The sequence below is a fragment of the Rhinolophus sinicus genome, linkage group LG01 (assembly GCF_036562045.2).
Source record: "Rhinolophus sinicus isolate RSC01 linkage group LG01, ASM3656204v1, whole genome shotgun sequence".
Lineage (NCBI taxonomy): Eukaryota > Metazoa > Chordata > Mammalia > Chiroptera > Rhinolophidae > Rhinolophus > Rhinolophus sinicus.
This window is the reverse complement of record NC_133751.1, coordinates 147,445,850-147,470,082: the sequence shown is the minus strand read 5'-3', so window position 1 is coordinate 147,470,082 and position 24,233 is coordinate 147,445,850. Positions and strand designations below refer to the sequence as shown.

Below are 24,233 nucleotides of genomic sequence, written 5' to 3'. Positions count from 1 at the left end.
AGGTTACCTGGTTATTGAATTACTAAAATCCAAATCTCCTGATTTCTAATCCAATGCTTTTTAGAGGATTTTGGCTTTGTATAAGACACCAGTTATGAAGGATTCAACTTTTCTCCCTTTTATTTATACTTTTTTGTCTTTATACAATGTGATTATGAAGACTAATTTTCATAATATAGAAATTAAAACATGTGAGTGTATCATTAAATACAATATTTGAAATAGAGAATGCCCACAAAATTTGTAACACATGGGGTCATCGTCATAAATGTGAGTGGTATTGATAACAAAAATCATATTTTTACTAGGAGAAAATGGAGATACAGATATTAATCCTGGTTCATTAAATCTCATCTTAAACTAAAATATTCAATCATGTAAAATACATGTGATTTCTTTTATACACTCAAACATCTTAGAGTCCATGTTACATTCTTCATGTGGTTGGAGAGATGCTCAGGAAGTAGCTACAAGGTCTATTCTCTCAGTCCTATAGCCAGAAAGATGGACATTAAGCTCTTTTACCATTATTACTCCCAGCTTCAACCAGCCTGATCTATAATAATAGACAAGCCATGGGTAGAACAGAGGAAAAATAGGACACCATCCAAGGTAACACAGGTTGCTATCTTCCCAGTTCCCTGTTCCTCTCTCTGTCGATGTATAACTATGAGACATGAGACCATACAGGGTCTCTATTTGGTGGGACAGAAGTTGTCCTCATTACTTCTGATGTATGCTGTCACCCTGGTCCGCTGTGGTGTAACGGAAAGGGAACATGGCACTTTGTAGGTTTGAGTCCTGACTCTACCATTCACTATGATTGTGAGCAAGTCACTTATTCTTATCTGGAAAATGGATTCTATAATACAAACTATCTTTTAATGTTTCTGTGAATAAATAAAATTCTGGCTGCCATAAAATAAATAGTAAACACATACATCCCTCCTCTGCCAGCCCTTCGTTTACATCTGGATCTTGAAGTATTTTGTTTTGAGGGTTACTGAGTTGCTTAAAAACTGTTCAAAGTGGCTCAAAGCTGATATGAACCGCTTAAGCTATCCTGAGCAGCATAGTGGTTTAGGGTATAGCTCTGCACACAGACCGCCTGGATTCCGGTCCTGGATCAACCACTTACTAATGTTTGACCTTGGGCAAATCACTGTTCCTTACTGTACCTCGGTATGACAATAGAATCCACTCGATAGGTTTTTCATGAGGATTCAATTCATTTAATCCTCTTAGAATAGAACCTGGCAAGTAGCAAACACTTCTCTATATTACTGTCGTCATCACATCATCATCATTATGAAGAACACATTTCTCTCCTATTCTTTCTCTCCACCATGGCTCACATAAAGAGTAAGGGCACTGGAAAATGTTTCAGGTTTAATTTTAAAATGTAGTTTTTAATTAAACTTTCCGATTCAACTGCAGCTTTTCCAGGCGGGTGTGTGGCTATGGCTACTGGAAAGTCTTTGGGGAAGTGGGAGGTGAAAGATTGCAGAAGCTTCAGAGCACTTTCAATTTGCAAGAAAATCAGTGGGCCTGTTGAGTCTGAAGAAGCACCTCCTAAGCCTGAAGACGCCTGTCCTGAAGGCTGGCATAATTTCCCCTCCGGTCTTTCTTGTTATAAGGTAAAGTAACATTCTTGTTCAGTTCCTTAATAAAGTTATCTATGTACTACCCTAGTCCATTACCTTGTACAAATTATGCTCCTCTCCAGACACGAATGTCACTACCAAAGTGTTTGGGAGCACAGAGTCCTCGTCTGGGAGGGCATCTGACATTGAACCTCTGGCGTCACACAGCTCATCCCCACATAAAGTCATCTCCTACCCAAAAGAGCAGGGCCAGAGTCAGAACTGGCTCTTTCCTAGGGTTCTTTCTTTCTGGGAAGCTGGGTGAGCTTCATGCTATGCTGACACTTTGATTATGGTTTTTATATCCCTCTAATTCTTGTTATCAAAGAAAGAGTTCTATCAGTTTTTACAATGTAAAAAAATTTGTTTTAGTGTCTGTATCAGTCAACTGTTCCCACAAAGAAATCATTACATACCACCTCAAAATTCAGTGGCTATGACAATAAACATTTAGTCTCATGTAACCAGATCTCTGGGTCAGAGAGGGTTTGGTTGATCAAGTTTGGGCTTAAATGGTCAGCTCTGCTTTCAATTGCAGGTTGGCTATGCTGGGCTCCAGGCTCTGAGTTGGGTTCTGCTGCCCTTCAATTTGGGTCTCATTTTGACCCAGCTGAATGGGCAGCAGCTATCGGGGGTTGTTCTCACGGTCAATCACTGAGAGGCAAGTCCAGCCATGTGAGCACATTTCAGCCTCTGTTCACTTTACTTTCACTAACGTCCCATTGATCACAGCAAATCACATGGCGGAGCCCCAAGTCAACACACAGGGAAGTATACTTCACCCACCTGGAGGCCATGCAAGAATATATAATTATGTCACAGGAAACTGAAGAATTGCAACCAATAATTCAATCTACCATTGCGTCATCTGCTCTTCCTTCTTTTGCAATGACTGTGGTTTTTTTGGCATAAAATTAGTCATCACAAACCAGAGAGACAATCCGAAGTGGCAAGTTTTGCTATGCCACCTTCTGTCAATGTTCGCACGCGAGTGCAGTCTGCCCTTTGATTCTTCTTCATCAGAAGATAATACTGTACTTGTGCAGGGCGCAGTGTATTATGTTCCAAATTGTATTGTTAACACATTTCTTTGCAGAAGTTTCCTCCCAAACCATTCATATGCATCTTTTATGGCCTCAGTTGATCTCTCAATGTCCTAGGAATGCAGGAAAACATGGCATCTTGTTGGAGCAATTCCCCATCCCGGCTGATGAGGGTCATCCCTCTGGCAACAGTGACTAGCACTTGGGCTGGCCTTTCGTGATGCTTTCAGCTGGATTTGTCTGTGACACAATATATGCACATGTACCTACATCATTACACCTATAAGAATCCATTTCAGGGGCCCATACATTTGATTACAATTGACTTTAAAATGATGACTATTTTCTGATTACACCAGAAAACAAATTAACATTGTATCTTCTTAAGCTATTTCATATAGAAAGAATTGTAAGAAAGAGGAACTGGGAAGAAGCTGAGAGATTCTGCGAAGCCCTTGGAGGACATCTTCCTAGCTTCCATCATATGGATGAAATAAAGACATTTGCTCACTTTTTAATGGACCAGTTCAGGTAATACTTTTAGCATGAGGTCTTCTATGCTAAATTAGATGTCTTCTAGGTATTCAGAATTGATGTGTTTTATTATCTAAAAGGGTCCTTGAGTGCTTAGCAGTCATTGAACATCAAGTATTTTTATGTGCATGATACTTTGACAGATTCAAAGATGACGGAGACAGAGACACCATCCTTTGCATAGCATAATAAAGTCCAACAGTAGGGATAAGAAAAGTGCGGTGAAAAATCTAGCACCTAGATAAGGAGGAACCATGGGAATTCAGAAGAAGGAGAAAGTGTTTCTGGGATGTGTAATTGGAAAAAATGTTCTTGGAAGAAACAATAATATTTTGAAAGGTAATGTAGGAGAAGGAGCCAGGGAAAACAGAACATAAAAAAGGGTGTGAGACCAGAATATGCAGGGGGGGAAAAAACTACTGATGATTAAATCATGAAAATAAAAAAAGAAAACAGATACTTACAATGAATCCTCAGTAAAGGATTATAAAACCCATTTCATGGAGAAATTTTGTAATTGATAAGAATACTATACATAATTCTATACTATTATACATACAATTATGAATAATTTCTAGGGGAATACAAATTATTATACAATTGAGTTGCTGAGTAGAAACCCAATAATCCAATAGCCATGGAAGTAATTGAAAAAGTTGACAAAGAATATCTTCAAAAAGAAGTGGGAACTACATGGTTCTACATGTGAACTCCTTCACATTTTACAAAAGAGATTGTTACCATGTATTTCAATAGTACAAGCAAGAGCTTGTATTCTATTACATAGAAACTGAAGCTAGTATCTGTTGTTGTTTTTTTTCACAAACTAGTCTAATTCTGATATCAAAGCCTGTCATCAATAGCACAAAGAATTACCAAGCTCATGGCTAGACTTCAAAAAGTAAATACTAATGACTGATATAATAACAAACACTTACATAATGTTTATTATGTACCAGATAATGTCCTAAGTGTTTTCTATTAGCTGATTTAATCCTTACAGCAACCTATGAGGCAGGTACTATTACTACACCCATTTTATCTCAATGAGAAGAGACACAGAGAAAACTTGCCCAGGATTATATAGCTAGGAAGGAAAAGATCCAATATTTAAACCCATTAGAACCCAATTTCTTAACGCACTATATAATAATGCCTCAGAATTACACACCTTGACAATGTAGGATTTCTTCCAAGAATCCACGAATAGTTGGCATCAGGCAGTTCCAATCACCTGTCCCAGTGACAGGACATGGGTCCATTTGGAGCTGAAGCCCCAGATCCATTTCTAATAGGCTACCAGCCTCACCAGATTCTAGTACCCTTTCATGAAGGGTGAGAGTATCTCTAAAGATTTTAGCCATTCCTCATACCTTGAATAACTTCCATTTCACCAGGGAGCGTGCATTTCTAACATCCTGCTGATTTACAAGCTTCTCATTTTGCTGATATAACCCATTTCTGACATTCACTATGTTAATGACCAAAGCCTCAGGTGTGGTGGCTTTGGATGACACAAGGCCTTGTGGTAGCTGCCTCTGGAACATGGCCTTTCTAATGCCCTGTTCATCCTCCCAGAAGGGAGAATTTGAAGCAGAACAACTTACTGGCCCCTAGATCTCAAATGTAACACACACAATATTGTGTGTCTAGAAAAGTATTTTTCAGTAAATACTGACATAAACAAACTGGATTTTGAACAACATCAACCAAGTGGTGAGGAAACTTTGAGAAGAACAGGGAGCCATAGATAACTACTAAGCAATGAGGTTGTAGCTATTGGTGGGAATCAACTGCTGGAAAATGAAATATCATATGATATAAATGATCCTTTAGAGCTTCTATATATGAAATAGATCACACTAGAAAACAAAGCTGAAGTCTGAGATAATTAAGGAATCTTTCTTGATTTGTTCTGACCATACTTGCTGAGGTTCCTTCCACCCCCAATTAAAAAGTAGTACAAGTTCATTATGTAAAGTTTGTGAAATATAAAAAACAATGAAAAAAAAATCCTAGTTCCCAATTATAAACAGAGTTAACATTTAGTGTAACTTACAATGTACAATGTTTAACTTTTTCTCTGATCACAAAAATAATATATACTGAATTTAGAAAACAGGAAAGCACAAAGAAAAAACAAATCATAATCCTTTTACTCATCGGGGCCATATTTTATTATATTCTTAATCCAGCAGTTAACACATTGCCATGTTAAACAGACTGTGTTGTCTGCTTAATATGCTCTCCATTAATAAAGAGATCATTTGCCCATTCTGTACTTAGGAAGACACCATATTCTAAAAGCAAAATTGTGACCATGACTTGAAGGAACGGAAGGAAGCCAACCTATTTATATGAGAAAATGATTCTAAAGCTTACTCTTTGAACACCTTAGCTTTTTATTGCAGGAATTGACCTTTCTCAGCAAGGTGTCCATTGCCCAAATTGTGTGTTGCATGGCAAGGAGTTAAATCAGATTACTGTATACTTCTCACAATCTACGTTCCACCCACATCTCTATTTGTGTTTCAATGAAAAGGATTCATGCTGCACCAAGTCATTAAGGCTTTAAGATCTTTGCAACTGTTAATGGCAGCCCACCAGGGAAAGCCACTGTAGAAGAAAAATAGTCATAGGATTAGAGAAGAAAGCCTTGTTTGCAGTGCCATTGCTGCCGTGTGCTCTACCTCCTGTGATGTGGCATGAATGGATTTAGATATAAATCTAAGGCTTTGCAGACTAAGCACACCCTCATCAAATAGTATTTATTGCAGGTTATGGCTGAGATATGTTTTTTAGGAACCAAATGCAACAGGAAATTTGATTGAGAGTAGGAATTTGAACACAAATACACATAATAACCTTTTATGCAATGCCTTCTGAGCCTGACAGCCTTAAAATTGTCTACCTAGTGCTTACAGTGGAAGAAATTCATAGAGAGAAAATTTCAATTGATTTGATTCTCTAGTTACAACCAATTTTTTTTTCTCAAATTTTCTAAAATCCATATTAGAGTTGTGCAATGATTAACATGATTCCCAATTTCTTTATCTGCCTATAGATAAATCAAGTCAAACCAGGAAAAGCTATAATTGAGGAAATATTTTCTACCTTCTACCACACAGAAACAAAACAAAACAAAACACAAGTGGCTACTATTTATTTATAACACACTAATGAATTTCTTGAAATGGAAGCTGAAAACTATAAATGTCTGGATTGAAATGAAGTTCAATCTCAGAAAGTAGTGAAGATTAGAAAAATTGGACGATAGGGCAAACTCAGCTCTCTAAGGAAACTGTTCTCTTGAGATGCAGCAGAGAAGGGAAAAATGGGCTTGAAAGCAGAGGTTTCTAAGTGGGAAAGTTGGAGCTAAGAGAGAATTAGATGGACAGGTTGGGGAAAGATCTCTAAAGAGCCTTCCTGTGGAACTGACTAGAATAAATGCATGTGACAAGTGACCTGTGATCATTTTTCAGGTTGTACTGTTGATAGTGTGAAGAAGATAAAATATCTAGTGCTTATTTTAGAGAAACTAAAAATTATGCACAAATTCCCCAAAACTTAACCTCCTCTTTATTTTAGCTTTCTGACTTTAATTATACTGTATATGCCAGTTACCTAGACCCTGTGGTTTAGCTATCCCACAATTAGGAAGAATGATAAATTTGGGAGGCTGTAAGAAAGCTCTGATTGGTCGAAGACACAAACTGAAAAGTTCTCCAATGGCTACTAAAATCAAACTGGGCTTTGTCTACACTGCATTTATTTTAGGTCTACAAACTGGTGATCTTTCTCGATGAAACAAAACAGTATAACAATAAAAACTGAAAGGAGACAATCCTCTCATTCTATTGCAGTCAGTTGAAAAGCTAGAAGTTGAAAAGATGGAAAAGTGCTCATTGGTATTAAAATATGAGGGAATGTTGATAGAGGAAAGAAGTAAAGCAATTATTTCATTTAAAAAATGAGGAATTAATGTAAAATTAAATTTGTTCTAGCCTTTGATTTACTACCGTGTTTCCCCGAAAGTAAGACCTAGCCGAACCATCAGCTCTAATGTGTCTTTTGGAGCAAAAATTAATATAAGACCCAGTATAATATAATATAATACCGGGTATAATATGATATAACATAACATAACACCAGGTCTTATATTAATTTTTGCTCCAAAAGATGCATTAGAGCTGATGGCCTGACTAGGTCTTATTTTCAGGGAAACACTGTAGCAAAATTTTTAAAGGCAGACTTCTTGTATTTCCCAGTGGTCTTGTAGCTGTACATTCCATATATTCCATATATTCTACTAACTTGAGAGTAAGAATTAATTTTAGATTCTGATCCTATCCCTTCTCTAATATGTGTTTTATTTATGTCCATATAACACATACATTGTTATGCATATATAATAAACACTCATATGTACTGATGATACATAGTATATGCAATCAGAAGGTTAAGTTATATGGAAAGAAACTAACATCACCTAAAAAATTACATGGAAAATGGTCCACTTTTTAAGGCCTAGAAAGTGTAATACATTTTAGAGAATATTTTCAAGTTGGGTTAGAAGTAGAGAAAATTTTTTCATGGTTATCATTTTATTTATATTGGCAATATCTCCCTGGCTAGAGCATACATTTCATTGAGGGAAAGGGGTCACTTACAATGTATGTCCCTGCCTCTATGTGTTCTTGTATATATTCTTCCTTGGAATACCTGTCCTTTTTCCTCTCAGCCAATCTGAATACTGGCACATGATAAACACTCAGATTATGGCTCAAAAGAAACATTAGCCATTGTTTGAAGACTGTCTTTTGTCCTATCAACCTCACAAAATGTTTCCTGACTTCCTGCAGTCTACAATGACCTCTCAGTTTCTGAACTTTTATAGCATCAACAATGTATGCAAATTTTATATCATTTGATGTCTTTCAAAAATGGTCTTATATTTTCTTTGTTCATATGTATCTTGTCTCCTTGACTAGTTTTTGTGCAATTTGAGGGTGGATATTAGGTCTTGTATCACCATTGCACGTGGCTCAGTGCCTTGTACGTAGAGGTATAGTAGTTATGAGTGTTAAATATAATCACTTAAGCGATTGCTTAATTATATTGCTCTGGCGTAGCCCATAGAGTTTGGCATTTAGAAAATACTTGTTTACTTTAAACTGAATGAGCAGTGGGAATTAAATACATTTTTAAAATCTTATTTAATAAAAATTTAGCCAAATGGTGTGTTCTGCATTTTAAAGAAAAGATTTGCTAGTGTTATGGACAGACGCTTTAAGGAAATGCTGTTGTTGTATTTGACTGTAACTGAAAACATTGTCTAATATTGAAGCTCTGCAGTAGAAGTTTTGGAATAATCATACACTTTTTTTCCCTCTTAAGTTCAAAGCAGCATAGTTTTTGCCTTTATGTGAAGGAAAGAACTTAAAATTTAATTTTATAAAATGGAGTACTTTTTTGATAGTTACCCCATATTTAGGGTTCAGTTTCATTTCAGAAGACTTCTTTACATAGCTTGAAACAATGCGTTTCAGTTTGTGACTGAAATAAACTGAATAAACATATATGTCCTAAGCATTTTAGATATGGTGAATGCTAAATATTTTTGCCAAATGTTGTGCTCAGATTTATTCAACACTTCCTTTTTACGTAGTAATGAGCGTTGGCTGTGGATAGGTTTGAACAAAAGGAGCCCTGACTTGCAAGGAGCCTGGCAATGGAGCGATCGCACACCAGTAAGTTTAACTTTTTTATTTGGGATAATATGGAAAGAGTATTTGTTTCAATAACAAGGTAGTTGATTGTTAAATAATATATCCACATACAACCATTAACTTAATTTTGTATCTTTATTGAAATGAAATAGATTCACAAATCTGAAGTGTGGGGGGAGGGAAATTACTAATCTAATTGTTATTTTTAAAAAAACAAACATAAGTATAGCCTCTCTATATATAGTCCAAAAATATAAAAATATAGATATTCAGATATTGTGGTCATCTTGGGGTGGTACAACTGATTTTTTTCTTTTTCTTTTTTTTTTCATAAGGAGAAGCTTTTATTTTTATTATCTAAAAATATAAGGGTTATGTAAAAAATGAAGTATCTTTATTGGGAGAAATGATTTATTTGAAGGTACCTTAAAATGTCCTTAAATATTATTTCAAATATTTACATTACCCTAAAGAGAAGTTTTAGGTGATACTTACAGGGATGGATTATTCTCAGATATTAAATATTTGCTCCTTGCTACAATTGTGTTAATTCAGTGTGTATTCTTTCCAAACGTAAAATCCCTTGACTTTCATTTTAGAATTGCAGCACATCTGAGAATAGGTCATCGAATAACCAGCATTTCAACAGATGCAAAAAAGGGAGAGAAAAAAAAGTCTTTTGCAAGTTCCTGATTCTGTGACTCTAACCATGAACTTAATACACTGTTACCCCTCCACTTCCAAAACTGCAGCTTCCTTTATTTGGAAACTGTTGACATTATGACATTTTCTAAGTCCTCTCATGATTTAGCATCCTGATATAAAAAAAAGAGATGAAAAAGTTTTCCTTCCATGGCATAGGAATGCATTTGGGTTATTAAAGCTGCCTAAATTACATCTAAATTGCAAATATTTATACATCAGTCTTGAATTCTCAAGCCTCTCTTGTCTTTTAAGGTGTCTACGATTATCATGGAAAATGAGTTTCAGCAGGATTATGATATCAGAGATTGTGCTGCTGTCAAGGTCAGTACAATGCTGGACAATCTGCATATTTTAAAACTAAAGCTGGCATCGCGTGCATTCAGGCAACGGATCCATGATCCGTTTGTGTATGGAGCATGATAGGAGGTGTGATGGGAAGTAAGACATATACCCATGGCCCGGCCCTCAGGGAACCTAATTTATACTTAATTTGAGAAGATAAAATTCATATTCAAGAAAGACAACTCTTATTACTATGTAGTAATAAACTCCAAGTAAGTGGGTTGAGGAAGCGGCTAATGAAACACAGAAGAGAAAGTGATGCCTGTGGCCTATTTCCAGAAAGAGGTGGGACTTGAATTGGGCCTTAAGGAGGGATGAGGTTTGGTCAGGTAGGATAGGGTTAGGTTTTCTAATACGGAAATGGTATGAGGAAGTTGTGTAAGGTAACGTAGGAGTGGAACGGAGAGGCTAAGGCCGTGAGCAGAACAGAAGACAGATCAAGAAGTTTTCATTGGTGTTTTGGTTGAAAACAAAGTTGGGAAATTAGATCGCTGCCAGGTTAAGGAGTTTGTGCTGTTTTTTGGTAGGCAATGGATTATTGAAAGGTTTTTGACATAAACTAAAGTGGGTATGAGAAAATTCATCTTGAAGACAGGTTTTCAAAATGCAACAAATCGGAACAGAAGACATAAAAGACCAGTTAGGCATCTCCCTTTGCAGAATTCACTTGTGTATTCATTCCATAAGTAGTATGTCCAAGCAGTCTGCATGCTCTGGGGACACATCTATGACAAGGTAGAAAACAGTCGTTGTCTTCACAGAACTTACAGTCTAGTAGAAGATAAATACAAGTAAATAAGCAATTACAAGGGTTATGGCAGACGATGTATAAATTACATGGAAAAGCAAGAGTGTCAGGGGAGAAGAATGATGGTCATTGTGGTAAAGATGATGATGATAGCAGCCATTAATACTTGTTAACTCATGAGCTAGGCAGTGCTATGCTAGGCGTGTCACATAAATTATTTCACTTAATACTTAAACCACCTTGTGAGGTAGGTACTGATACCAAATTCATCTTACAAGGAAGACATTTGCACACTGAGTGGTGTATGTGGTTACAGAACTAAAATTTAAATCCACGTGTCTGGGTCCTCTATGCTTTATGACTAGACATTTATAGAAACAATAAAAAGGGGTGCTGGCTTATGGGAAAAGAGTGCATTGTAATTTAGATATTTTGAATCCAAGCTAACTGTAAGAAATATCCTATAGTAAGTAGAAAGCAAAAGACTAGATTTGAAAGGAAAATGTACATAAACAGAAAGCGCGAAGGGCCAAGAAGTAGATTTGAGGGAATGACCAACACATAAAATGTAAGAAGATAAGGAAGGAAGAGACATCTAGATAATATCTGTTTTGCTATGTAAGCCCAAGAAAGAGATTCAAGACAGCAATTGACCAGAAATGTTATAGGAAGGTCGGACGAGAACTGAGAAGGCCACGGTAAAGCATTACTGCATGGTATCATGCCATTTTTATAGAATTCTCAATTTAACACATGACAAGGTGAAAACTTCAGACAGCTCGTGAAATTTCCAGAACACTGATGCAATATGTTCTATGTAAGGAGAGTCTTCAGGTGAGAAAAGGTGGAAAAAACTACCAAAAACTAGATAAGAGAGACCCTGATGCAGCCTGCATCCGGAATAAGGCCAGCCAGGGCAGTGTTTTAGGAGAAACTTACCTCACCTGCCACAGCACCCACCAGAATCAGGGCCTTAAGAGAAAATAGTCCAAAAAGTAATGGCTAATCCTCCCAGGTCATGCCGTCCCCATTCCTTACACCCCTGCTTGCTGGCTGGAATTTGTCAACTGCTATCTTGGACCATGTGGAGGAGGGTAACATCCTAAGAATAAAGAGCAACGTCAGAGAAGGAGCCTGGGCCCCTAAGGCCAGACTTTTATGTCACTTTTCATAGATCTGCTTTAATACAGCCAGGTGTTTGGAAACCACTGAACCAAATATTCTTTTCTAACATGATCTTTCCCAAATTTAAAGGTGTGAGATTCTACAATTTCATATCAACAAAAACAGAAAAGAAAAAAAAACACCCACAATAATTTGCATTTTGGACATAAACATGACCTTATGATATATTCCCTGTGCCAGACCCTTTGAAGGCTCGTGCTTAGGCTGTTACTGTTCCAACACTTCATTCATTCATTAAACAAATATCTTAGGTGCTGGAGCTAAAATACAGTTAAAAGACCATAGGGCGTACAGTTTAGTGCATCAACTTCAAAATATTGTGTAATCCTCTTCCTCCTTTAGGTCACGGATAGGCCATGGCGAAGAAGGTGGTATTTCTCTGACAGAGAATATGTGTATTTAAGGCCTTTTGCTTGTGATACAAAACTTGAATGGATGTGCCAGATTCCAAAAGGTAAGTGAACATTGAGCATGCTGAGCCAAAAGTACCTAAGAGAGGATTGTAGTCTATAATTATGGTGTTTAAAGGTATATTCATTTACTTATTAGTACTTTATTAGCTGTATTTATCCATCTCGTCTTCCTTTGTGACTTCCCTGCTGTAAGGCAGAATACCTGCTAATAATACTTTATGAATATTTAACAGATCTGCCTTTTTGGTTGCCACTAAAACAGCTATAGCATAGGCCCCACAAAATTCAGTCTGAAGCAATCATAACATGAAAGGAAAGGGTTTGGCCAGAAATGGACAAAACTCAGCAATACTGCAAGTCCTCTTGAGTTAGATTAAAGGCGCTTATAGCCACAATCTGTAATTGGATACGAAACTTAAGCCACTTGCTTTCTTCCTTATACAGGTCGTACTCTCAAAACACCAGACTGGTACAATCCAGGTGAGTTAAGAAAATTGAAATGTAGCCAATGCTGCTTTTACTTTTTCAATAATGTGTTTACTTAATTATTTAAGCCCAGACCTAAGTGCCAGCATGTTCTTTATCACATCGTCTGTGAGATGAGGTATCTCCAGGCAGGGAAGGTGGTTGGCTGATATGGAATGAGACTATGAGGCTGGATTTGTCTTTCTCTGTGACTGGGTGACAGAGTCACTCATGGCTCAGGAGTCCCGGGTTCCTTTCAGGCAGCATTGCTCAGGCCAAAGAGAGGCAGTGATCTAAATGGATTACTATTTATAAATAGTTTGGACCAGTAATCCATGCTTAGAGGGCGCGGTTTGGTTTGCACAGACCTAACTCTGATATTCTTCTCTTTTAGAGCGTGCTGGAATTCATGGGCCTGCGGTTATAATAGAAGGGAGTGAATATTGGTTTGTTGCTGATCCTCGTTTAAACTACGAAGAGGCTGTCCTGTATTGTGCTAGCAATCACAGCTCTCTGGCTACCTTAACATCCTTCGTCGGACTGAAAGCCATCAAAAACAAAATAGCAAATGTAATTCAACAGGACATCTTTTTAAATATTTTTCTTGTTTTTACATTTATTCCATGAAAAATATTTCAAAAATCTTGCCAAAATGTACAAAAATTGCAGTAGGACACTATACATCCAACTAATGAATATGCATAATTATAGCAACCGTGTTTTCTGCGTATGAAATAGGGCCTGTGAAGACAAAAAGAATTTTCAAACTGCTTTTTTGGTGAAAGAACCTGGTAATTTGTGTAATTTAGAGACCAAAGTAATGGAATGTCTGGAAAGTTTAGTGGTTTGTGGTTATGGGGAGACAGGGTATTTAAATCACAACTCTTCTCTAAAACTCAGCATATGTAAGGATGGATGTTTGGTTTGTTTTTCAGATATCTGATGAGGAACAGAAGTGGTGGGTGAGAACTGACCAGCAGCACATAATGGACCATCACTTTATGTAGTATGCGATCTCACTTATGCTTTGTAAAGTTATCATTTGAAAGAAGCAATATCAAATTTCCTTTTACTGAATGGATTACTATTTATAATTAGTTTTGAACATGAATCCATAAACTTCCTAGACTAGAGAAACCAAGTCCTTTTGCATATTAGCATCAGGAATAAAGTGGTATAAAATAATGGCATCACATTAAATTTGGAAGTAAAATTACAGTAACAAACAGGATGAAACATGCAACTACGTTCTGAGTAATCAAATCTCTCATTTTCCTGCAGCTCACGACATCCGTGGCATCACTTTCCTTTCACATTCGGAGAAGAATGCTTGTATATTTCTGCCAAGACTTGGCTTAGGGGTAAAATCAATTCCCAAATCCTTTAACGTTGATTATATAATATGTGAAATTCAGGTTCAATTACTAGCTTAATCTTGCTTTCTTTTTGATTATATGCTTGATAGCTTCATTTATGGCTAATGAGCATAACTCCAATTCCAAATGCAAATAAAGGCATTTTCACTGTGAATATTTTGACTTCCTGTATCCTGAAACAATTACTTAAAAATAAAGTTACCACATTCATAACTAATAAGCACATAGACACATGTGCAAAGGTAAACAGGCAGCAGTTCTAAAATATAATTTAGTTCCTTTTTCCCCTCATTAGCCGTCTTCAATTCTATTTCCTGCCATCAAGAACTGTGGTAACTGTGGTCGTTACACCAAATGTGTGCATTTTTAGAGGCAATATTGGTATGCTATATGAATAGAAATAGAAGACAAAAATGGCTAGAGAAGAAAAGGAATATATATTTAACCATTTGGGGAAGATTGACTTAAAGAGACTGTCTTTATTACTGGATTGTTTTTAAAATGTGCTGAATAGAAAATTCTCACCACACTAATCCCGCTTTTCATTTCTCAGATTTAAATAAGCCAGCAGACTGTAGCACCAGGTTGCCCTTCATCTGTGAAAAATACAATGTATCTTCATTGGAGAAATATAGTCCAGATTCTGCAGCTAAAATACAATGCTCTGGGGATTGGATTCCTTTTCTGGATAAGGTAAAAAGAGAATTGCTACACTGTGCAAATGATGATTGCTTTTGTGATGGCTGTATGGCCTGTGGCAGAACGGCAACCCATCACATAACTTCAACAAGACAGCCTCTGCATATTTCAAACATCTCACTTGATCTTCTACGTTGCCAGGAACCAAGTTAGCTAACTCTCAAGTTAGTCATGCCTACAGGTCTTTCAAAACACTGTTCCTATTCTGTTACTGTTAATGCTTGCTGAAGTTTATCCTGTCAATGGATAATAAGACATTGAATAGTCAGGACAATCTCGATAGCATATAGGAAACTGACTAAATTGCTGGCTGATAAATTTTCCCCTTTAAAGAACACACCCAAGCAGCATCTACCAATAGAATTATACCAGCGTTTCCCAAACTACTTTTTGGGAACTACACATACCAAATGTTAATCATTGATCTTGCCTCCCAAGTGATATTTATGATTAAATAGGTTTGGGAAATGCTACATTCTATTTTTGCTTCTTTGAGATGCATAATCCATGTTGGTATATGTATCTCTTAGGAAATGTATTTAGGTGCTAAAAAGAGAGATTGCTACAGTATGTTAAAACCTTTATTTTATTACGTAAAAGAAGTTTGAAGGTAAGTAGGCTGGGGTTAGTATGTAAGCTCTGTGAAGTCTTCAAAACCAAGCTCCTTTTGTCTTTTGGCTCTACCATCCTTAACCTAAGACTTTCAAACTCAAGTTCAGGGTGTTTTCTCTAGAGTCTTCTAGAAACCTCCCAGTGACTTATATCTCGCTGGCCACTCCAGTCTGTAGGGAGGCTGAAATAAAAACATTTTGTAGAATGTTTCAAGAAACACAATTTGGAACATACTACTGCACGCTAACATGATCGTAACATCGAAAAGAAAAAGAGATGTGTCTGAGAGCTGAAATCATCTGCTGGAAAGTTAAAATATTAGGGGTATATTTTGACTTTTTAAAATTAGGGCAATCTTCCCCCCCCCCCAAGGTCCTGGGACTAAATTAATTTACACAGTTGATGTAAATTCGAATTAAAGTAGTCTGCTAAGGAACAGAGGGCTAGGGATGATTTCTTTTAAAATGTGGGGTTTTTAAAAATCTATAAGGAGGTGATAATTAAGAGTACAGACTTTGAAATCAGGTATAACAGAGTCCCAGTGTTGACCATACCATTGTATGGCTATTTCACTTATGGGTAAAGTTACTTAACTGCCCTATGCCTCAGTTTCCCCATCCATTGTGAGAGTTACATGAGATAATATTATGCAAACTGTTCAGCACAGAGGAAGTACTCAATAAATGGGAGATTTAAAAAATTGATTTGAAAATCACTCTTCAGTTGTTTAAATTGAGAGTAAACGTCTGCATTCTTATGGTACTACTTTGTATATTTCCATGTCTCACAGAAAAAAAATTAGCAGCCCTCTAAAAAAATGAGGCATTTGTTTCCTATGTGAGCTTTCTCATGTCTTGAATTTTGTGCTTCATATATGTTCTTTGTTTGCAGTGTTTTCTAAAGATCAAACCCAAGTCTGTCATATTTTCTGAAGCAAGCGAGACTTGTCACTCCTACGGTGGCACTCTTCCTACGGTGATGAACCAGAGAGAACAAGGTAGCAGAATTGTTTTGGAAACATGTTTTATTCTGATCTAGGGCCAAGTTAGTTTTGGGAGACTGAGGAGAATTAACATATTTTAAAAATCCAATTAAACTACTTTTTTTACAGAGTAGGTAAAAGACTGTCTTGGTAGTTGCATAAGTAATAGGTATGCATTGACATTTTTAGTATACTGTTAATCTGAATAAGTCAAATGCTTTTTTAAAAAATCTCTTTCAGATTTTATTACAGTCTTGCTTCTGGATATGGAAGCTACTTTATGGATTGGTTTGCGCTGGACAGCCTATGAAAGGATAAACAAATGGATAGATAACAGAGAGCTGACATACAGTAACTTTCACCCATTACTGGTTGGTCGGAGGCTACAAATACCAACAAATGTAAGTTTTTTTGAATCAATCTGTGTAGCCCTGTGAAATCCTCGAGTCTTCCATAAATTATTGGTTTAACAACAAGAGACTATTTTGTGAGTCCATTTATATGAAACGTCCAGAATAGGTAAATCTATAAAGATAGAAAGTAGATTAGTGATTGCCAGAGGCTAAGGAGGATGAAAGGATTGGGGATGATGGTGAAAGGGTATGGGGTTTCTTTTTGGGATGGTGAAAATGTTCTAAGGTTGATTGGGGGTAATGATTGCACAACTCTGAATATACTAAAAACTATGGAGTGTGTGCTTTAAATGGGTGCATTATTTCATAATGAGTTATATCTCAATAAAGCTGTCACAAGAAGAACAACTGGAACTTCACGGGCCTTCATGTACCGTATATGCCCTGCTTTTTCACAATAGCATCAGATCCATAGCACTTGTTTCACAACCATGTAAAACAACCAAGTAGTGAATTGCAAATAGAAGCGGTTTATAAATGCTTTACTTAACATTTTGTGATTTGGAGCTGTCAGCCTCAGGCTCCTGAGGCAAAAAGTACAAAAATGGAGATTGTTGATCATTTTTCCCTAAGAACTAAATGTAAAGAAGCTATAGAAGGGAAGAAGGCGTTGTATTAACAATAGTTATCATATACCATGAAACTGCTTCTGTCTTCTCTATTTGCTGGATACACACCACCTTTAGCACCAAGGACAAAGATTAAGAAATTAACTTTAAAGTCAAATTCCAAAAATACGTCCTAGATAATAATCAACTAATGTTCCTGGTGCAATGTAACTTTGCTCAAGATTGGTGTTGGTGGCTAAGGGAACTCTGAATCATATGTGATTTTGGACAAAGTAAATATCAAAATAATCCTTAGCTATTATAGAAAATTTGACAGTTATAGAAAAGTAAACACAATAAAGAAAAATATCAACCCTTATCCCACTTATATTTAGGCCAGTGGCTTTCTAATTTTTAACCATACATTTAAATCACCATCCAGCACATAGATATAAAAATAATATTGCATTGACACAATAGTTTCAGGCAACAATACTTACCCTTAGAGCTTCTGCATATTGATATTTCTTTCTATTCTACGCTACTGTAGTTTAATCTATTCATTATACCCATCCTATTTCATTATCACAAATGTGAGTCAAGATCCATTGCAATGATCTACTAAATGGGTCTCACAAGATATTTGAACCACGATCTAGGAACACACAATGAATGTTTCAGCACTTTTTTTCTTCTAAGGCTTTTCTATATATTGTCTTCTTGAGATAGATAAGATCATATAGTATATATACTATTGTATTCTATTACTTTTCTCACAGTATTATAGCATAAGTAGTTTCTTATGCCATTAAAAGCTGTACTTGATAAGCATTTTCATGGTTGCATGGTACTTTTTGATAGATACACCATCATTTACCTAAGCAATGGTATTTAGATTATTTCCAGTTTTACGTAATCCTAAACAGTGCTTCAGTAGACATCTTTGTGCATATTCTTTGCTTATATTTCAGGTTACCTCCTTAAGATAGACTTTGGAGGGCATATAGCCAGATGAAAAGAAATAAATAAAGTTCTGGTTACCAAATTCCTTCCCAGAAAGATTTATAAGTTTATATTTTTGTCGGCATTATATTACGATGGTCCTTCTATCCTTACCCACCTATTAATAATTTCTAACATTTGTTGAGCAGCTAATATGTATCAGGCACTCTGCTAATACATCACAGGCATTATTTCATTTAATCTGCACAATAGATGTGAAAAGTCTGTTATTCCTTTCCTATCTTAGAAATGCAGGGACAGACATAGAGAGTCATGTAACTTGCCAGTGATCACGCTGCCTCTCCCTGCACAGCTAGCATTCTTAGCTTCTCTACCACATTGCTTCTAAGGAGTGTTATCGTCTAACAATTCTTGCTAATTTGGTGGTTTAAAGTATATTATATTTTCATTTCTATTTCTCTGATTTCTAATGAAAACAAGCCTCTATAAATTCAACAGTAATTTGAATTTTATCAAGTATGGATGTTCTTATTCTTTGCCCATTCATCTATCATCTGCCCATTAATTCTTTCTTACTGACTTTATGACTATGGGAATATTAAATGTGGTGACCCTGTGCTTCTTGTGTTTATTGCAAATATTTCCCTAGCTTTTTTTCTTTAGGTCTGAATACCAAACTTATTACAGGAATAAGTTTTTATTTATTTTTTTATTTTATTTTTTGTATTTGTTCAAATCTGTTTATTTCCCTTTCTTACCTCCATTGCTTTTGGGTCAGAAAGTCCATCATGTTAATGGTATTTAAATGTATGCTTCTACTTTCTTCATTTTGTTTTTTAGGTTACCTTTTATTTCTGACAGCATGATACATCCCTGATATATGGTCTGTGTTGTCAATGACTACTTAATCCTTTTCCCTAATCCTTGCCAGTTGTCTAGCATTATTTATTGTATATACTTCCATTTGTCAAAAGCAATATAGGTTGCTTCCTTTATCATATATGAAATGCATGTATAAGATATACTCCCTGATCTCAATACTATAATTTTACCATATTTAAAAAAGAAAACATAATAGATTAGTTATCTTTTATTATATGCCTTTAAAATATTTTTAGCTATTCTTGTCCATTCTTCCAGACATTTAGTCAATTTCCAAGGAAAACAATTAAATTAAAAACTTCTGATGAGACTTTGACAACATTTTAGGGAGAATTGACATCTTTTTATTGATCTTCCAATTTAAGAATATGGTATACCATATCTCTCCATTTATTTAAGTCTTTCTTTAGATCTCTCAGAGAAGTTTTTATAGGGGTACTCTTTCTTACCGCCATTGAGAATGGCAGCTTTTTCTTGATTTTCTTACTGATATATATATATAGGAAAGCTACTGTTTGGGGATTTTTATATATGTGTTTCATAGGCATGCATCTTGCTAAAAGCTCTTATTACTTCTCAGTTTTTCAATAGATTTTCTTAGGTCTCCTAATTAGACATTCATAATTTGCAAATAACAGCTCATGCTTCATTACATATGGAGGACTTCTAGAACCATGTTAAATACTAGAAGTAATAAACACTATCCTAGGCATGATCAAGACTATTAATGGAACTGTGTGCAATCTTTCATTGTTATATGTATATGATGTTGACTCTTTAAGATATGTCATCCTATAACTAGAATCTTTATTCAGGAATAAGTACTGGGTTTTCTAAAACCTGTTTCCAGCATCTATTGAAATTGTCATATAATTTTTTCTATTAGGCCTATTGACACGTAGTATAATACATTAATAGATGTTATATTAAACCATCTTTATCCTCTTGTCATAAAATCTAGTTGCTCCAAGTGGATTATCATTTTACTATTCTACTGAATTAGATTTGTTAGAATTTTATTTGGGAATGTTTTCATCTCTGTTCATACAGTTAATTTTTTTATGCCATATTGTCAGATATTTTTTCTAATCATGTGAGCTTCATAAGATGAACTGATCTAGCTTTCTGCCTTTGTGTTTTATAATTAGTACTCAACCTGGGGAATTATCTTTCCCTGAAAGTTTGAAGGAACTACCTACAAATCCATGTGATGTTAGGATCCTTTTCAGAGATCATTCTTTAATAATAAAGGGATTTAGTGCGGTAGTTGACGTCCTAATTCTAGAGTCAAATTGTCTGGGTTTGAACTCCATTTAGTATGCCTTTGGAAGTTCACCTAACTTTTCTTAAGCCCCAATTTTTTGTCTATAATGTTTTATCTGATACTATCGAAACTGCACTATGATGTGAGGATTACGTAAGAATTCATTTAAGGCTTTTAGCACAGTATGTGACACGTAGTTTTTAAAATGAGCTATTTATTATTAATTTTCAGTTTTCTCTAAAGTTCCTGGTATATTTTGGTGTTTCTACTTTCCTTATAACAATTATGCTAATTTGCATTTTTCAAGAAAGTTGTCTATTTCATTAAGATTTTCAAATATATTAAAGTTACATATGCTATCATATTTTTAAATCCACATATTTTATTTTGTGGATTCTCTTATTTAGAGAAATTCCTTTCTCTTATTTAGATGTTTACAAAAACTGATACATGTTTTTGTTTTTTTCCTCCCTCTTCTCCACCCTCTACTACAATTACTTGAGATATAGTTACCAGTACTACTACATTTTTCTGTCCTGTTTTTCTTGGAGTTATATTTTTTATGATTTTCTAATCTTAGTTCATCTGTCCTTTAAAATACAGAATACATTTATAATAATACACATTTGCTTCCACATAAAGTTTTACTCCTATCCCTTATAATATTGCTCATATTATTCTTTCCTGTATTTATTTTTTGGTTTAATGTTTATTGAGCAGCATGTGTGTAATTGTTATTGTTTTTTTAATCTCTATCTCCTGGGATAAGCTTTTCTTTTTTTTCTAAATGTGTTATGTTTCAAACAGACAGAAAAGTATAAGGACAGTATACATTGAATAAAATTTTACGTCTATTATTATTGATTTGTGATCACAGAATGGAATCTAGATAAATACTTATATTTATGAACTTTTGTAGTGACCAGTGTAGGATCAATGCTTCAAGGTGAGTTCTCTATTGTGTGATACACAATTTGTCATAAAAAGTTTATAAACATCTAATAAATTGAGTTAATAATCACTACTTTTTGCTAATCAGGAATAATAGCAGAGTGTTAAATATTAGTGTAATTCTGTCTTGTGTCATTTCTAACTTTTTCTTTATCTGTTTTGAAGATATATTTCTCAATATTGCCACTATTTTATTTTATAATTTCTAAAGTTAATTGCCCTTTTCTCAGGCTTTGGAAGTTCATCAGCATTTTCTTAGGGATTTCATAGTCAGCTTCTTAATGGAATTTTTTATAGGAGGAAAAATCCAACTTGGAATGTAAAGTTCCCTTGCTAAGATCTTCAGCCTATTCGTTTCATGACTGCCTGTGCCTATTTGCCTTTTTGTTTAGATTTTTGATGAAGAGTCCCGCTACCACTGTGCCCTAATGCTCAACCACCGGAAGTCACCTTTTACTGGAACGTGGAATTTCACTTCCTGCAGTGAACGCCATACTCTGTCTCTCTGTCAGAAATACTCAGGTACAGATTATTATCTAGATACCTATGGTATTTTATGCTATTAGCTATGTACAGTACTTTTTCACAAAAATCTTACAAATGAATTAATATTAATTTGTAATCGTATAGCTTCCACAAAATTTCAGCATGACTACATTCATATTGGCTCAGTGAGTCAGATTATCTCAAATGGAATAAGTTTTTTTTCAAGTATTGCCATATTTAATTAAATATCAAAATTAAGTATCAGACAGAATTTGTTAATAAGAGTTGTCTAATGATGATAAGTTATGGTTGAATTTTATTCTCCTTTCTACTCTAGCATTTTTTCAGACTTTATTTTCTATCATGGGAAAAGGAGGAGAGAAAGTTTAATGTTTCAAATTGAGTTCAGTATAAACATGCACGTTACATTTAGCACTAAAAAAAGGATGTGAAACACTATAAATGGGTCACTGTCTATGACTTCCTATAATCCAAATAAAACTAAAATGTGTACTTAAAAACAGGAATCATCCATATTTTCAAAAAGATACTTCAAGAGGTATTAACTTATTTTCATTGATCACAATAAGTTTTTAACAAGTGATTTAAAAAAAACAAACCTTGTTATGTGATGAGAACCTCAAGTAGATAATCTGTGTACTTCTGAAAACATTTCCCTAAATTAATCGTTGCTCGTTTGTCTCATACTTTTTATGAACTGCCTTATTCAGAAAAGTACTGTAAAGCAATAATTTAAATATCTCCTCTCGTGGATGGTTTTGTACGTTTTCTCGTGGGAGCGCTCCCAGATGAAAACTTTGTAATGGAACACCTAACACCTTCTCTTGGTGAAGCAGTTCAAACCAAGGAAGTATTTGACACCAACCTGAAATGGTAATCTTATCGCAGGCTATTTTTATTTATAGCTTTTTGTCTTCCTAAATTAGATCAACTGAAACAGAATCTTCTTCTGATTTTAGAAAGCAAATGTTGTAGCTCATACATTTTACTGAAGGCATAAATGAAGATATAGTTCTTCCACCCAAAATCTAAAATAAATGAATAGATAAGTAATATCTAAAGTACATTATTTACAGGAAAATTTTGAAAAAATATCCAGTGACTTACAGAGTGGGTGGATTTTGTGAGCTTTTTTTCTTTTATGCACAGAAATTGGAGGCACACCAACCCTGAAGAATACCTCAGAAACTGTAAAGCATCTAAATAATCTGTACAAAATAATCTTGAAGACTCTGACCTGGTCCGGTGCTCTCAGGGAGTGTGAGAAACATAACATGCGTCTGGTGAGCATCACAGACCCTTACCAGCAGGCGTACCTAACTGTGCAGGCGGTCCTTCATAACGCTTCCTTATGGATCGGACTCTCCAGTCAAGACGTAAGTTTTCAGTCCCAGCTGCCAGGACTGGGTGATGGAATGTAACATTTTTTATTGAGATTTTATCACAGCTCTCACAGAAGACTAAAAGAAACCAGAAATCATAAAATTTTACTCCAGGGAATGAATCATGTGAATTACATCATTTTTAGTGGTGGCAGTGGTCTTTCCAGTGCTGAAGGGTCTGATGCTTTATTGTGTAAATTAAGAAAAAAGTTTAGTGGACAGCTATAGCTGAGCGCTTCTTTTTATTTATTCCACTGAAAGACTGAACTGGAATCAGGAGTGGCCATGTCTCCTCAACCAACGAAGGGAAGAATTAAAACATCAAATGGGCTTGTGTGGGTAGAAGCACTGTAGATCGTGTTGAAGAATCCTTTTCATCCCTTTCAGAATCCGCAGAGTGAAATTACATCACTCTAAGAAGGGATTAGAATAATGTTTTGCCACATCTCAAGCTCTTGGATAGATGTCTTAGGTATTTTTCATTTATTTTAGAGCCCTGCAAGGAATGCTGCTCTCTTATTAATTCCCAACACTAAACTACCTACATGTAGCACAAATGGGAATATTTATGCTATGTAAACTTTCAGTTATAATTAATAGGGTTTTTTAAATAAATAAATAAACAAAGCTATAGTATTCCTTTCAACATTATAGGCCATTTTTGCCTCGTTTCTAGACCTCCTATGTAATACTTCAATACTCTGCCCACTGAGATGTACTGAAGGGTAAGATACAGGACCAGTACATAAGCTGCATACCTTATGCACTACGTAGGGGGTGCCATTTACAAAGATTGTGATGTGACCTTTGCCCCTTGCAGCTGCACGCCCAAGTTAGACAAATGTCA

The 24,233-nt window shown here is 35.4% G+C and overlaps 1 protein-coding gene across 2 annotated transcripts in view; it reads left to right on the top strand.

Moving 5' to 3' along the window:
* LY75 (lymphocyte antigen 75) overlaps positions 1–24,233 on the top strand; it is a 110,339-nt gene that overhangs the window by 26,352 nt on the left and 59,754 nt on the right. For both annotated transcript variants that reach the window (XM_019727252.2, XM_019727249.2), the window contains exons 12-25: positions 1,438–1,637; positions 3,075–3,217; positions 8,889–8,970; positions 9,907–9,975; positions 12,272–12,383; positions 12,787–12,822; positions 13,202–13,377; positions 13,743–13,813; positions 14,089–14,168; positions 14,737–14,876; positions 16,386–16,491; positions 16,717–16,877; positions 21,890–22,019; positions 23,154–23,380. In XM_019727252.2, coding sequence (XP_019582811.2) covers positions 1,438–1,637; positions 3,075–3,217; positions 8,889–8,970; positions 9,907–9,975; positions 12,272–12,383; positions 12,787–12,822; positions 13,202–13,377; positions 13,743–13,813; positions 14,089–14,168; positions 14,737–14,876; positions 16,386–16,491; positions 16,717–16,877; positions 21,890–22,019; positions 23,154–23,380 — 1,733 coding nt within the window. The remainder of the gene's footprint in view (positions 1–1,437; positions 1,638–3,074; positions 3,218–8,888; positions 8,971–9,906; positions 9,976–12,271; positions 12,384–12,786; positions 12,823–13,201; positions 13,378–13,742; positions 13,814–14,088; positions 14,169–14,736; positions 14,877–16,385; positions 16,492–16,716; positions 16,878–21,889; positions 22,020–23,153; positions 23,381–24,233) is intronic.